This window comes from Polyodon spathula, chromosome 3 (assembly GCF_017654505.1).
Source record: "Polyodon spathula isolate WHYD16114869_AA chromosome 3, ASM1765450v1, whole genome shotgun sequence".
NCBI classification, from domain to species: domain Eukaryota; kingdom Metazoa; phylum Chordata; class Actinopteri; order Acipenseriformes; family Polyodontidae; genus Polyodon; species Polyodon spathula.
In genome coordinates this window covers 52,788,445-52,804,625 of record NC_054536.1, presented here as the reverse complement: position 1 = coordinate 52,804,625, position 16,181 = coordinate 52,788,445, and the positions used below count along the sequence as shown (strand labels likewise).

The 16,181-nt window shown below is 36.7% G+C and overlaps 1 protein-coding gene across 8 annotated transcripts in view; it reads left to right on the top strand.

The window, feature by feature from the left end:
* The window catches only part of LOC121313172 (A-kinase anchor protein 9-like), a 151,188-nt gene that overhangs the window by 106,039 nt on the left and 28,968 nt on the right, over positions 1-16,181 (top strand). For 6 of the 8 annotated variants that reach the window (XM_041245459.1, XM_041245458.1, XM_041245461.1 and 3 more), the window contains 10 exons: positions 981-1,130; positions 1,450-1,494; positions 1,589-1,738; positions 2,019-2,168; positions 2,358-2,402; positions 2,727-2,876; positions 6,863-7,012; positions 7,253-7,402; positions 7,967-8,116; positions 15,816-15,965. In XM_041245459.1, coding sequence (XP_041101393.1) covers positions 981-1,130; positions 1,450-1,494; positions 1,589-1,738; positions 2,019-2,168; positions 2,358-2,402; positions 2,727-2,876; positions 6,863-7,012; positions 7,253-7,402; positions 7,967-8,116; positions 15,816-15,965 — 1,290 coding nt within the window. The remainder of the gene's footprint in view (positions 1-980; positions 1,131-1,449; positions 1,495-1,588; positions 1,739-2,018; positions 2,169-2,357; positions 2,403-2,726; positions 2,877-6,862; positions 7,013-7,252; positions 7,403-7,966; positions 8,117-15,815; positions 15,966-16,181) is intronic. The other 2 variants (XM_041245462.1, XM_041245463.1) reach the window with 2 other exon arrangements.

The following is a 16,181-nucleotide window of genomic DNA, read 5'->3' as shown; positions in this document are numbered from 1 at the left end:
CAACCTCCCTCCCCCCCCGCCAACTTGGGGAACGGAGGCTGGAGCACGCGTCCTCCGAAACGTGCTCCTGTAAATCCGTCACTTTTCGCGCTGCGGCTCCACACCGAGGCCACCAGACCTATAGTGCCGAGGACAACACAGATCTGCGCTGTAAAATGCAGCAGTCTCTGGCTTTCTTTTAGCATCAGTCCCGATGGTCACTGATTTGTGCAGAGAGCTTAGATTAAGCACATTTTTATTTTTATTTTTTATACCTGTACACACTCAGTGTGGCATAGTCGGTCTGCCTGAGGAGTGTAGTGGTGCAGGGGGGCTCGCACGGCTTGAGCTGTTGGTGGTAACTCTATTCAGAGGACAGGCAGACGAGAACAAAGTAGAGTAGCTATATCACACTGTATTGTGATTCAATGTGTATATTTTGTGACAACTACAAATAAAATATAATAATAATAATAATAATATATGATGTGTAGAATGACTTTCATTACAGAGTATATAATACATTCTTTCACAATTACTTTGATTTTATTACAAAGCCCAGACTAAATTGTTGGCTATATTATATTGATTTCAATATACCACATAAACTGCGGGTTTGGTGGTTGAAGAGGTAAGTGCTTATAACTTAAGTTTTACGATTCTGCAGCTGAAACGCCTTATGGGTATTTAATTCAAATATTTGGTAATGCTTAAGAACGCACAAGCACAAGGTATTCACGTACGCGGAGATATTTAAATTTGAATTGCAAGAGCCATTCAAAAAGCAGCTATGGCAGTGCTAGTGTTAAACACTTTTACATTTAGTTAATCAGGCTTTAGAACACTTGGATGAGTGGCAGAAGAGAAGGAGTCTCCTGTCTCAGTTGCAGACTTACTCACGTGTGTGTTGATGCACAAGAACAATGTGAAAACTTTTGTCAAACTAATCACAAATTATAGCATGTTGAAATGACATGATCTTATTTCAATCCCATTATCAGGCAAGGACAGCAAAGCCAGAAAGTGACAAAACTATTTCTGCATCTCAACTGGCTTTGGAACTGGAGCAGGTTAAGTCTGAAGCTGCTGCCACAAAAGAAGAATTGAATATCTACAGGGAATGTGCAAAAAAGCTTAAGGATGAGTTGCAAGTAAGGATCACTGACCTGATTTGATTATTCACTGTACTAAAATTATTTAATTATTTAAAAGTGTTATTGGACAGGACAGTTATATGTAGTCCCTTATTTAACCAAGATTTATCTCCATGATAATTATTTGTATCAAGTACAGTATAACATTTTGCTTATTGTAAGGGTTGCAGAAAATAGGCAATAAACTGGTATATACAAAAGTACCATGGTTCTTTGAATTATATTAAGATCTTATTAATTAAATACTTTAAAGCAGGTACAGCATTGAGAGTATAATCTGTTAATTCTATATAATTTCAAAATTCCTTTTGTTTAGGTAAGAGAACTAACTATTTCACAGCTCCAAGAGAATCTTGAGCAGGTAAAGAATGCATGTACATTTAGAAACATACATATACCAAGTGTTGCCATTTGAATTTGTTTTATGACATTATTTTAATGGTTTGCACTTACAGGCAGTGAAAACAAAGCCTGAAAGGGATGAACTGACTGCTGCATCTAAACTGGCTTCTGGTCAGGAGGAAGCCAAATCCAAAGCCGCTGCCACACATGAAGAGTTAAACAGCTACAAGGAACAGGCAGAAAAGCAGAAGGATGAGTTGCAAGTAAGGAGATGCAGTTGTTTGTGTTGTGCCAATATAAATGTGTTTTAAAATAATAGTAATTTGCACAGAAGATATTTTGATAGAGAAATGTATAGGTATTTACATGTTGGGGCATTCATGATAGTTTTTATTCTTTAGCATATGGTATATTAATAGTCTACTTATTCATTTATTTAATTCTTCGGGCATTGTGATATTTGGTCTAGTAGGTTTTTGTTTGTTTGTTTGGGTTTTGTTTTGTTTTGTTTTTTTAAACAGCGTGTCTTCCATCTTTTATCAGCCCACACAATCAAAGACTAAAAGTGATGAACCTGCTGCTATGTCTAAACTGCTTTTGGAGCTGGAGGGGGTCAAGTCTGAAGCTGCCGTCACAAAAGAAGAACTGAACAGCTACAGGAAGCAGGCAGAAAAGCTTAAAAATGAGTTGCAAGTAAGGGTTAATGAGAAAGGTTGTGTTTTCTCCCTATTAGTAGGGTTGCAGTTAATCAGTATTTATTATATACTTTTAAAACAGCTTGGTAAAGTGTATTGTATTATGTATAATTTATTCCAAAGGTTTTCCTAATACAGTAGTGTTCAGAGTGTTGAATAAGATTTAATTTGAATTTCTTCTGTTCAGGTAAGAGAAATGACTATTGAACAGCTTCGAGATGATCTTAAAAAGGTAAAGCATGCTTTTACTGATCTTTTTTCCTTTTCTTTTTTTGCAAAATAAAATGTCAAATTAATATCTCCCTGCTTCACATATTCTATAAATTGAAAAATATATTTGTATTAATACATAATGTATGATAAGTAGTATGGTAATATGTTATAACTCTATCCCCCTAACCACCAAAGATTGCTTCTCTTTGTTATTTTTGAGATCAGTTACAGTTGAAAACCTATTACAGTAGGTATGGACTACTAAGGTAGAAACATACTGTATACTGAGTCATAGTGATGCCATATTAATATAAAAAAAAAAAAATACAACTTCTTTGCACAGGCAACAAAATCAAAGCTTGAAAGCGATGAACACGCTGCTGTATCTAAACTGCTTTTGGAGCTGGAGGAGGTCAAGTCTGAAGCGGTTGTCACAAAAGAAGAATTGAACAGCTACAGGGAGCAGGCAGAAAAACTTAAGGATGAGTTGCAAGTAAGGGAATGCTGCTATTTTTGTGCTAATACAAATGTGTTTAGAAAATGTATTTGTTCTGAAGGTTTATTTTGGTTAGGGCAAGTTGGATGTCTCTGCGTATAGGAACACTTCGCCTGAAAGAACACCCTTGTGGTGAAACTGATTTGTTCCTTTGCGTTTTGTTAACATGTGTAGGGGTGCTGTGTTCATTTATTTTGACAGTTTATTAATGTGAAGTTTATTTTGTAGACCAAAAGAAAAATCAAGTAACTGTTAAAAACATTACGATTTTATAAGATAACAGGCAATGACCTAACAGGATATTAAGTTTATTCGTTGTCTGTAAAATGCTAATTTAATCTGTCATGGAGATTTATTTTGTTAGTGTTAACCCTGGTTTCCTTACTCAGTCCTTTACTCTAAGAAAAAAAAGAAAGAGAAAGAAACACAAATGAATATGTTATAACAATATTGAAATAATATACAAAATATTTTACACACAACTGGAACACAAAGAGAACACGGTGACAATTAAAAATATTAATTTATTTTATTATTTACTTTTTTTTTTAAACTCGGAGGAGTAGAATATTGCACCGCTGAAGGAGTGCTAAGGATCCCAGGAAGGACGGCACTTGAGCTGCAGGCTTCCCGCGGGGCAATAGGCTGCGGTGGGACTTTACCAGCACTCAGCTGAAAACACAAGAACTAGAAATAAACGATTTTACTTCAGCATTTCAGTATTTTAATTCAACATTTCAAAGGCAAAGCTAAAAAATGTTAAAGAAGAGTAATTAGAAAGGTGATAATTTAATATCAGCACTCTCTCAAGTGTTCAGGCTCAGCTGAAAAGGGAAGTGGCATCGTTGTCAGAGTATGCAGCTCCTTTATGCTCTCAGGGGTGGAGCAGCAGCTGTGTTCCACTGCTCTGACGAGCAGTCTTTGGTATAAAGTTTCAGTTTTGGGTGTTCGTAAGGGGAAATACCCATTTGTAATGGTTAATATTCCTATTTCAGGGAACCAGGGTTATGATAATAACCTTGTGTTTCACACACGCTAAAAATGAACACATGATAGATATTTATTACTTTTATCAAAATTCTGACTATGAAAAAAAACAAAAAAAACAGGTGCAAATAGCTAGCTATAAAGTTCCAAGTAACGTCTTCCTTGTTTTATCAGAATAATAGACGAAATACAGTGCCTATAGTAAGTCTTCACCCTCCTTGTTTTGTTACAACCTGAAATCTTGATGCATTTAAATGGGATTTTTTTTTCCTTTGATTTACACAACCTACTCAACGATTTGAAGAGGCAAGAGATTTTTTTATTGTGAAACAATAGTTAATGAAAAAACAAAAATGGAAATGTCTTTGTTAGATAAGTATTCACCCCCCTTAGTCAATACTTGGTAGTGTGTGAGTCTTTTGGGGTAAGTCTACCAGGTTTGCACATCTGGATCGTGCAATATTCACCCATTCTTCTTGGCAAAATTGTTCAAGCTCTGTCAAGTTGGATGGGGATCGTTGGTGGACAGCAATCCTTCAAGTCTTGCCACAGATTCTCAATCGGATTCAAGTCCAGGCTTTGACTGAGCCACTCTAGGACATTCACTTCCTTGTTTTCAAGCCACTCCAGTGTCACTTTGACTGTGTGCTTGGGGTTATTGTCCTGCTAAAAGGTGAATCTCCGTCCCAGTCTTAGGTCTTTTGCAGACTGAAGCAGGTTTTCCTCAAGGATTTGCCTATATTTAGCTCCATCCATTTTGCCCTCTACCCTGACAAGCTTCCCAGTCCCTGCCGATGAAAAGCATCCACATAGCATGATGCTGCCACCACCATACTTCACAATAGGGAGGTTGTTACCTGAGTGATGTGCTGTGATGGGTTTGCGCCAGACATAAAGCTTTGCATTTAGGCAATTTTTGTTTCATCGGACCACAGAATCTTTTGCAACATCTTTTCAGAGTCTCCCACACGCCTTTTTTCAAATTCCAAGCAGGCTTTTTTCGGAAATGGCATCCTTCTTGCCACTCTTCCATACAGGCCAGATTTGTGGAGTACCTCAGCTATTGTTGACACATGGATAGTTTCTCCCATCTTAGCCATGGAATGTTGTAGGTTTTTTAGAGTTGTCATTGGCCTCTTGGTGGCTTCTCTGAACAATGAATGCCCTGCTTACGGGCTGCTCAGTTTGGGAGGACGGCCTGCTCTAAGCAGATTCTGGGTGGTGCAGTATACCTTCCACTTCTTAATGATCAGCTTGACTGTGCTCCAAGGGATATTCAATGCCTTTTAAATGTTTTTATATCCCTCCCCTGATTTGTTCCTTTCCACAACTTTATCCCAGAGTTGTTTTGAAAGCTTCTTGGTCCTCATGGTAGTATCTTTGCTTTGAATGCACTACCCAACTGTGGGACCTTAGAGACAGGTGTGTTTAATCTGAAATCATGTGAACCACTTTATTGCACACAGATGGACTCAATTTAACTTACTGTGTAAATTCTGAAGGCAACTGGTTGCGCCTGTGTTTATTTAGGAGTGTCATAGCAAAGGGGGTGAATACTTATCTAATGAAGACTTTTCAGGTTTTTATTTTTAATTGATTAGTTTTTTTCACACTCCCATCCCCCTCCCCCCATTTTTTTCACACACTGAAAGTGTTGAGTAGGTTGTGTAAATCAAAGGGAAAAAAATCCCATTTAAATGCATCAAGATTTCAGGTTGTAACGCAACAAACTGTGTAAACGCCCAAGGGGGTGAATACTTCCTATAGGCACTGTACAATCTTCAGGTGCATTAATTTATCTGTTTTTTTTTTATAATAGGTTATCACTACCTTGCATACTTCTCCTGTTTAACTAGTGAAACGTGTGCTTTAACACGTTATAATGTGCGTGCGTGCATGTGTGTGTGCTTTTGGCTCCTCTCTCTCAAGCACCAAACCTTTCTGCCATTTTTACTGTTGCTGGAGTGACTCTGGAGTGCTCGCCTGCCCCGTGCTGCTTAACACTCTCCCCATGTCCAAACTCCAAACTGCAAACAAGTCATTTGAATTACTGAACGCAACTGCTGGGTCGTTACATATAATATATATATATATATATATATATATATATATATATATATATATATATACCACTTAATTTGCACCGATGAAACATAACCTGGTTAACTGTAGTGATGGCATACCAAATGCTTAGATCACAGATATGGTTGCATTCTTGTAGAACTTAAGGATAAAATAAAATACATTTCAACAAAGAATTGTATTAGTTCCATTACTTAGTTGATCACAAGGTGGTTTCAATAAATACTTTATGATTTAAATACAGGCCTACTATGTGACAGTTTGGGTTATTCAGTTTATTTAAACAGTAGCTAGGTGTTTATTTTTAAAAAATAATTTATATATAATTATTAGTCGAGTAAGGTCTTGCTATAAAATAAAGGGCAAAGCCCCCTGCCCCTGCCGCTGTGCTGTCTGCCTTCGTTCAGAGCAATATAATGGCTTTTATTGCTTTTTAAAAAAACAAACGCATATCCAAATGAATATTTAAATTGAGTGAATATCTGAACATGAAAGTCATGTGTTCATCGCAGCACTAATTTATTTATTGATTCATATTGTGTCTGGTGGTCAACTTCGTCTTAGAGAACACTTTGTCTAAGAAAACAGTTTGCCTAAGAGAATACTTTTGTTTGCTTCCCCGAGGAGTGTTCTCATAGCCAGAGACTACTGTATTTAGATTTCCTGTGTTATGGCAAATGAAGTATTGTTTTTGTGATTTGTTAAAATGTAAAATCTGTGTAGGTGTATTCATGATTTGTTTGTTCAGTAGCTCACAGCATATTAAAAGTCTGCTTTTAATTATTTAATCTCTCACGAAATATGATATTTGGTCTACTATTCTATAGTATATCTAGTTATTCTATCTCTCTCTCTTTTGTTCAACTATTTATCACAAAGAAAATCATATTTTTTCAATTTCAATTCCTTACCAGGCAACAAAAACAAAGCTTGAAAGTGATGAATCTGCTGATGTATCGAAGCTGGTTTTGGAGCTGGAGGAGGTCAAGTCTGAAGCTGCTATAATGAAAGAAGAATTGAACATCCACAAGAAGAGTGCAGAAAATCTTAAGGATGAGTTGCAAGTAAGGACATGCAGTTGTTTGTGTTGTGCCAATATAACTGTGTTTTAAAATAAATAATTTGCACAAGATATTTTGATAGATTTAGAGGTATTTACATTTTCTGTGGCAGGCAACTAATACTTTTAATTGTTAAATTAAATCTGTGTTGGAGCATTCATGATACTTTTTATTCTCTAGCACATGGCATATGAATAGTCTACTTTATGTATTTTTTTTTTCCTTAATCCTTTATGCATTAAGGCCACACAATCAAAGACTGAAAGTGATGAACCCGCTGCTCTGTCTAAACTGCTTTTGGAGCTGGAGGAGGTCAAATCTGAAGCTGCCATTGCAAAAGAAGAACTGAACAGCTACAGGGAGCAGGCAGAAAAGCTTAAAAATGAGTTGCAGGTAAAGGTCAATACAAAAAGCAATGTTTTTTCACTATTGGTAGAGTTGCAGTTAATCAGTATTTATTATATACTTTTAAAACAGCTTGGTACAATGTATTGTATTGTGTATAATTATTTCCAAAGGTTTTCCAAATAAAATTGGTTCAGAGTGTTGAATAAGATTTAATTAATTTCTTCTGTTGAGGTAAGAAAATTGACTATTGAACAGCTTCGAGATGATCTTATAGATTTTTTCTTTTTTTTGCAATATAAAATGTTGCATTAATATCACCCTGCTTCACCCTGCGTAAGTATAAAAATATGTTTATATTAATAAATAATGTACAATAAGTAATATGGTAATATGTTATGAATCTATCCCCCTAACATCACCAAAGATTGCTTCTCTTCATTGTTATTTTTGTGTCAGTACAGTGGAAAGCCTGTTACAGTAGGTATTGACTGCTTAAGGTAGAAACATGCTGTTTACCATATCATATTGATGCCATATTAATATACTGTAAGTGGTAATTTATTATTTTTTGTTTTTAATTAAAATTTAAATTACAACTTCTTTACATAGGCAACAAAATCAAAGCTTGAAAGCGATGAACACGCTGCTGTATCTAAATTGGTTGTGGAGCTGGAGGAGGTTAAGTCTGAAGCTGCAGTCACAAAAGAAGAATTGAACAGCTACAGGGAACAGGCAGAACAGCTTAAGGATGAGTTGCAGGTAAGAGAATGCTGTTATTTGTGTTGTGCCAATATAAATGTGTTTTTAAAGGTTTATTTTGATGTATCTCTTGTCACAATTGTAGACTACTGTAAAACAGGATTTTTCTGCAGCAACTTAACTTCGCTAATGGCCTTCAATGTCCATTTTTGCTGCAATAAATGTTTGCGCTTTTTTCTTTTAATGTACAGCACATGTATGTATACTATATTTCACGGCACATTAATTTTTGCAGCTTTTAAATAAACTCAAACATTTCTTGCTCGCACATTTCTTGAAGCACAACCTGCGTGCTAAACACACTTTAATAAAAGAGAATACTTGTTTTAATGAAAAACATCAGTAAAGGAAACTGATAGAAAATATCTATCAGTTACTGTATATTATACTGTGTATAATGTACAGTATAATTTGAAATGCATTAAGGTGAGTAATAAACTGACTCCATTGTGACTTAGCAGTTGTTTCAAACAATTTAACAGCAATTTTCTGTATAATTCTGTGTAAATTAAATATAGAAGGGGCAACTATTCATCCAGAAATGGGACAACAGGTTTTTTTTTTTTTTATTTTTTATGCTCGGTTGTTTTTTTGAATAATAATAATTTTCATATGGGAATCACGTGGGACGATCACCCAAAATGGCCGCGTAGTGTAAAGCTCTGCTTAACTGGACTCCTTTTTCCCCCCTCAATCCCTTAACAAAAAACACTTAAGTGGTGTTGAAATCCATTAATTATCTACACTAGAGAGAAGTTGCAATTCCAGTTGATCCGCAAGCGGACCTGTTATTGCGAGTATAGTGGTAATGGAGATGGGTTTGCCACTAGTGTTTTTATATACTTTTTTTTTCTATTTTACCTCTCCAATGTTATGAGGAGAAGAAGTTTGTGTTTTGTGATGTGGCTAAGTTGTTGCAAAAGTTTCTTCGTTAACAGATCTGATGCAGATTATTACATAATGCTGGTTAAACAGCAGAACCTGGATAGTTATTTTGGGAAAACTTCACTTAATGCAGTACTGATTAGGGACCTTATTATTGTCATTATGCAGATGCAGGGTTTATTAAGATATGTTGTCACTAGAGTACTATGGTAGAGGCAATTAGTGTTTTCATGGAACATCAAGGGAATAAATCACCCTATTAAAAGAAAACAAATTTGTATATACTTAAAATAAGGTAGATATAGCTCAGATTCTTGTAAAAAAAAAAAAAAATTGGTTATTCTGATCCACAAAAACTTTACTGCACAAATACATAAAGAGCTCTAGGGTGAGGAGGGGAAGATGGGTGGCTTTAGACTTGGAAATTTCTGGTAGAAATACACTTTAATGAATATGTATGCCCCTAAATCAGACTCACCTGGTTTCTTTCATGACATCTGTGCAGCTGTTAGACAGCTAAGTAATGACCACATAATAATTGGAGGAGACTTTAATCAAGTCAGAGATGTGCTCTTGGATAAATCTAATAGTACTAAAAAGACTGTAACAAAAAGTAGTTTAGCCATTGATACAATTTCAGAAGAACTGGGTCTTGTTGAGATTTGGCATATACTTCACCCACAAGAGAGGGATTACACTTTTTTTTTCTAGCCCACATTCCTCTTACCTATAAAGATAACACTGAGTACTGATGTCATATCGGGGAACTATTGTCCTTGGTGGCGTATGAATGCTTCACTACTTCAAATTAAAGAATCTTGCAATTTTATTAAAAAAGAAATTCAAGAATATTGGAAAATTAATGAGGGATCAGTTTCCAACCCTGGAGTGACATGGGATGCATTTAAAGCCTATGTGAGAGGCCGTCTTATATAGCATTCCTCCTTTCTAAAGAAACATAACATACAAAATTTTATAGAACTGGAAAAAGAAATTAAAGAACTTGAGAAAAAGCATGTAACCCACCCTGATACCTTACTGAACAATTTGAATAAACTTAATATAGAACTAAACTCCATGATGCAGAAAAAAAGCTGAATTTTCTTTATTCCGTACTAGACAAAACTATTATGAGCAGGGGAAAGAGCAGAAAAACTATTAGCACAAAGGGTTAAACGACAACATGCCCAGACCTTAATCTGTTCAGTTTGAAGCAATGCAAATAGGCTGGTGACGCAAAAAAAGGACATTAATAACACCTTTGACATACTACGAAAACTTATACTCATCCCAATGCCCCAAAAATAACAACAAATGTAATCATTTATTTTCCATAATTAACCTGCCAACTTTATCATTGGAGGAAAGGAACTTACTTGAGGGAGATATTACTCTACAAGAAATGCAACAGGCTGTTAAAGATCTTAGTGTAGGGAAGTCTTGGAGCTTACAGATTTCCTGCAGATTTTTATAAGCAATTTTCTGAGGAAATCGCACCTGATCTATTAATAGTCTTTCACAGTGCTATGTAGATGGGCTGCTTTCCAACCAGCATGCAAGCAGCTGTTGTAACTTTAATTCATAAGAAAGGGAAAGACCCTTAGCAGTGTGCTAGCTATAGGCCTATATCGTTGCGCAACGTCGATGCAAAACTCATAGCAAAGATTCTGGCAATGAGATTGGAGACAGTATTGTCCAAGCTGATCCACCCAGATTAGGTTGGGTTTATCAAAGGCAGGACCTCATCAGATAATTTACACAGATTATTATATCTCTTGACAGATTAGGAATAGTGCAAACCTACTGTTGCCTTTTCTCTTGTTGCCAAAAACACTTTCGATTGAGTGGCATGGTGGTATGTCTTTCGTATCCTGGAACTGTTTGGTTTAGTTTCATCATGTATACACTGGTTACATTTGTTATATACAGGCCACATGGAATCAGTTCTTACACATGGACTAATGTCGTCCCCCTTTTTGCTTAACAGGGGGCAAGACAGAGATGCCCCCTTTCCCCACTAATTTTTGCCCTTGCATTAGAACCCCTGCCAGTAGCCATAAGAAACAGTACAGGCACTGTGGGCATCCAGGCAGGGCAGCAAGAACACAAGTTATTGCTCTAGGCTGATGACATATTACTGATGTCAACTAACCCACAAACGGCTATCCTGCACATTCTCTCAATAGATTCCTTCTCACAGATATTGGGATGCAAGATCAATTTGACAATCTGAGGGTATGCCACTATCTAAAATATGCCCTCCGAATATGAGAACACTGGCAGTTTAAATGGCTTCCAAACGGAATGACCTTCTTGGGTATAAAGCGCACTTCAGGGTTGGAAAATATGCAAAAACAAACCTCCCCCCTCTCATCCAAAAAAGCACCTTACAGAATTGGACAAAATGAGGGTTCTCTTTGCTGGGTAAAATTAATATTATAAAGATGATTACCGTCCCCCAAATTAACTACGTCACCTGCCTTCTCCCACTCAGCTTCCCTCCTCATCTTCCAGACAAATACAACAGAGATGTTAGTAAGTTCCTTTGGGCAGATATAAAACCTTTCAATTAGACAAAACTGTTTGCATCCCACACAGAGGGCAGCCTTGGACTCCCAAAAGTAGATTTGTATCATTTTGCCTTCTCGCTTTTTCAGTTATCTAAAACACTTCTTGCAAAAGAGCAAGCATCTATATGAGTTAATGTATACCGGCATCAAAAGAAACTTATCACTATTATAACACATTTATTTTTTAAAAAAATTTAAGGTATATAAATGGACATTAGCGATATGTTTTTGGTTTCTTTTTAATCACTCAATCATTCATCCTTGACCATGACACGCTTGAGTGACTATGACTGAAGCATATGCACTTAATCACCTAATTATGATTGAACATTGGATGTGGAGTGAATTCAGCTGTTGAACTGCAAGCTTGAATAAAAGTAATAAAGAAAATCACAGAAAAAAAAACAATATGCCACATCTGACAAGAGAGCAGTGCCCTTATGCAGTCGGCATGTTGGAAGATGGACTAGGGCAGTGTATTGTGGCTCGCTGTCTTGGGTGCTCACAGCCAGCAATTTCAAACCTGGCAAGACGGTATAACCAGACACACTCTGTCAATGACAGACCATGAACTGGAAGACTTACAGACCCCTTCCCAGCTCAGGCTATCGCTCAGACAGACAGACTAGTCCCATTTAAAAACCCGGTTTTGTTTTTTGCCAGGGATCTGATCGCCAAATCAGATCAGATTCCAGTCATACAAAAAAGACATCTATCTGGTATAATAAACTGTTACTTATTGATAAAAAGCCATTCAGATGGGCGTCTTGGGTAAAAGTAGGAATACTGTTCATGGCGGATATGTATGAAGGTGAAATTGTTATCACTTGAACAAATAATGACCAAATAGAATATTTCAAAAACGGGCTTTTGGAAATACCTCTAGTTAAGAAGTTGTATTATTGCAGTGACGAAATCACATCCTCTAACATCGATAACGAATTTTCAGGAGCTGTTTCAAAAAGCATGGCTATCAACATGAGGTGCATCTAAATTTTACAGTCATTTGACAGGCTCAAGCTCTTAAGTTAGAGGGTCTCAAGATGGCCTGGGAAAGGGACTTTGGAGCAGGTATTTCAGAGGACAACTGTCAGGAAGTGATTGGATCATGGCATGTGTCCTCCAGAGAAATCCAGTAACATCTAATAAATTACAAAATAATTTATAGGTACTACTGGACCCCCAGTAGAATGGATAAATTAAAACTGAGGACCACTAACGTGTGCTGGTGATGCAACAAACAGAGGGGCCTACTGTTACACATGCTATATGAGTATGAAATGACACAGGTTCTATGGTCCAAAATAGTAACACTTTTGAATAAAGTATTTGGGATGTTGCTACATCAGAACCCAGCATTCTGTATATTAGGGATCATACCAAGTGTTAGATTTAAACCATCAACAAACTACCTGGTGTCGACTAATACTTCGAACAGGATGAAGGGTGGTACTCAGGCATTGGAAATCAACATCACCCATTCCATTCAGGGATTGGGTAGACTTGTTAAACAAAAAGCATCATATGAACAAGTGGTCTACAGAAGGAACAACAGAAATAATGTATTCTTGCAGATATGGGGTTCCTACTTGGACTTGTTGGGGGAAGGGCAGTAGAATTAAAACATTTCCCATGATTTTTCATGCTTTCACCGATTGTCAAGTGTGTAATCTGTATGGAACTTTTCTGATCTGTTTACACAATTATGCTCTATATAATCTTACTATTCTACTGCTTCTAGCCTTTTGGTTGTTTTTTTTTTCTTTCTCTTTATTGTTTCTGTTCTGTATGATGTTTCCTTTGTTGGTGTCTTATATTCTGTAAAAAATAATAATAATAATAATAATAATAATAATAATAATAATAATAATAATAAACAGGATTTAAGATTTGATTGTGCTAGCATTCTTCATATGAATCAGGAGCAAGTTCCAAAGACGAGGGGCATTATAACCTAAAGCAGATCTTGAAGATAAGAAGGTCCAAGAACATATAAGGCCTTATAGGTAATAATAATAATAATAATAATAATAATAATAATAATAATAATAATAATAATAATAGCATCAGTAATAAAGCACACTTGAATCAATCAATCAATCAATCTTTAGTTTATATAGTGCCTTTCATAGTGGACCACCATCACAAAGCACTTTACAAGATGCAGTAACAAAAAGAAAATCCATAGTACTTTAAATATAGAGAAATGCATAATACAGGCTATATATAAAAAAAAAAACAAAAAAAACAATGTGTATTACATTAAATACAGAGAAGTGCATAATATATAATAGTAGCATAATACATAAAATAGTAGCAGCAACACAGCAGCTAATAGCAGATATCAGGCTTAAAGAGCAGGGAAAGCAAGAGAGAACAGGTGGGTCTTGAGAGTTGATTTGAAGTGAGCGACGGTGGGAGCATCACGCACTAAAACTGGTAGAGAGTTCCAAAGAGTCTGAGCATTGAAATTAAACGAGCGTTCTCCAAGTGTGATGCACTTTTGCTTGGGGATAACAAGCTGGCCAGAGTCGGAGGACCTCAGCTTGCAGACAGGAACATAGCCGGTCGACAGGTTGAGGAGGTATTCGGGACCTGTGTGATGAAGGGCATTGTAGGTGAGCAGGAGAGTTTTGAAAATAATCCTAAAGTGCAGCTGGGCAAGATGGGGGGTGATATGATCATGTTTTTTTACATCTGGTAAGGATCCTGGCAGAGGCATTCTGAACTAGCTGCAGTCAGTTTGTGGAGCGTGCCGGGATACCACCATATAGAGAGTTGCAGGAGTCGACAAATGCATGACAAAGTATCTCTGCATCCAAGAGGGAAAGGTAGGGATGGACTTTGGAGATGTTTATAAGATGGTAGCAAGAATATTTGACCACAGAGGAGATGTGGTCATCAAAGGAGAGGTAGCTATCAAGAAGTACACCAAGGCTTCGTTCTGTGGGGGAAGGTAGCAGCAAACAGTTTCTGAGGTTCAGGGCAGCTATATTGAGATTCTTCAGTTGAGTTTTAGATCCTACTAGGAGTTCAGATTTGTTAGTGTTCAGCTGAAGAAAATTGGCAGACATTGCAAGCCAAGAGCCAGGCCATGGCAGAGGGGCTTCAAGGGTCAAGTTTTAAGTAGAGCTGGGTGTTAGTAAGGGTATGTGGAGCAGCTACTTATCAGTCTTTATTCTGTGTGTGGCGAACGAGTGAGCCTGCTTTGTTCAGGAGACCCAGACTTTGGGTGTCATAGTAGGAATGAGGCCTCTAGTAGCCATTGGAAGCGTTTTCAAAAAGGTCCTCGCACCACCTGTCCTCGTTCGGACTGCCACAGCTCATCCTGCCCTTGGACGTGTGGCCCTTAGACTGCCACAGCTCACCCTGCCCTTGGACGTGTGGCCCTTAGACTGCCGCAGCTCACCCCCCTTGAACGTGTGGCCCTTTGACGGCTGGCGCTTAGAGCGGTTGGCGTTCTAAGACACTGATTGCCAGTTTATACTGTCCTGTAGGCCAGGAGCCATATACTTAACACATGTTTCTAACACACAATTTAAACTATTAAATTAACTGTAATTCATTTACCTCTTTCAGTGTTGTTTTCATCTGCGGCTGGAAACACGCATCTCTGCAGTTAAACTCACAAACTGAATACACGCAGTTAGGTACCAATTTATGCTAAACCAAATAAAACAAACACGCCCAGTGTTAACACAACGATAGCCATGCTAAATCGCCCTATACTTTACACACGTTTATAGTCAGCCTTCCAATTCAACACAGCCGAGCACACAAAAGAAATCTAAATTACTATTTTTAAGTGCAGTCTGGTTACCTTAGCAATCAACGATTTAAACTATTAAATTAACTGTAATTCACTTACCTATTTCAATGTTGTTTTCACCAGCGGCTGGAAGACACGCGACTCTGCAGTTACACTCACAAATTATATTCGCAAATGAGATGGATGAAGTAATTGTATCAATTAAATATGAGATTAAAATCAAGATTAACTTGCGATTCTTTTTTTTTTTTTAATAGCTTGACAGCCCTAGTTGGAACTAATGATTAGTAATTGATAGTGCTGATTGTGATAGCTTTGAAAATAAAACTTATAATATAGTACAGCAGATATAGACTGCATAGGTGTACACTTATATATATTACACCACACACATATGTGTATATATATATATATATATATATATAATATCTAATATATATATATAGATATATATATATTACATTTACTTACATAGGCAAAAGAAACAAAGCTTGAAAGTGATGAACCTGCTGATGTATCAGAGCTGGTTTTGGAGCTGGAGGAGGTCAAGTCTGAAGCTGCTTCAATGAAAGAAGAATTGAACATCCACAAGAAGCGTGCAGAAAATCTTAAGGATGAGTTGCAAGTAAGAATCAGAAAACCATGTCTTTTGTTAGTCTCACATTAACAAAAGTCTTTAAAAGAGCTCCTAAATTTAGCAAAAAAAATAAATAAATTCTAAATAAAAAATGAATTAAAGTATTTCACAATTTACCCCATTATAAACAAAGTGAAGTTAGTTTATATCTCCCAAGCAGCTTGATACAGGATACTGATTTTATGACCAATGGCACAAATTGAA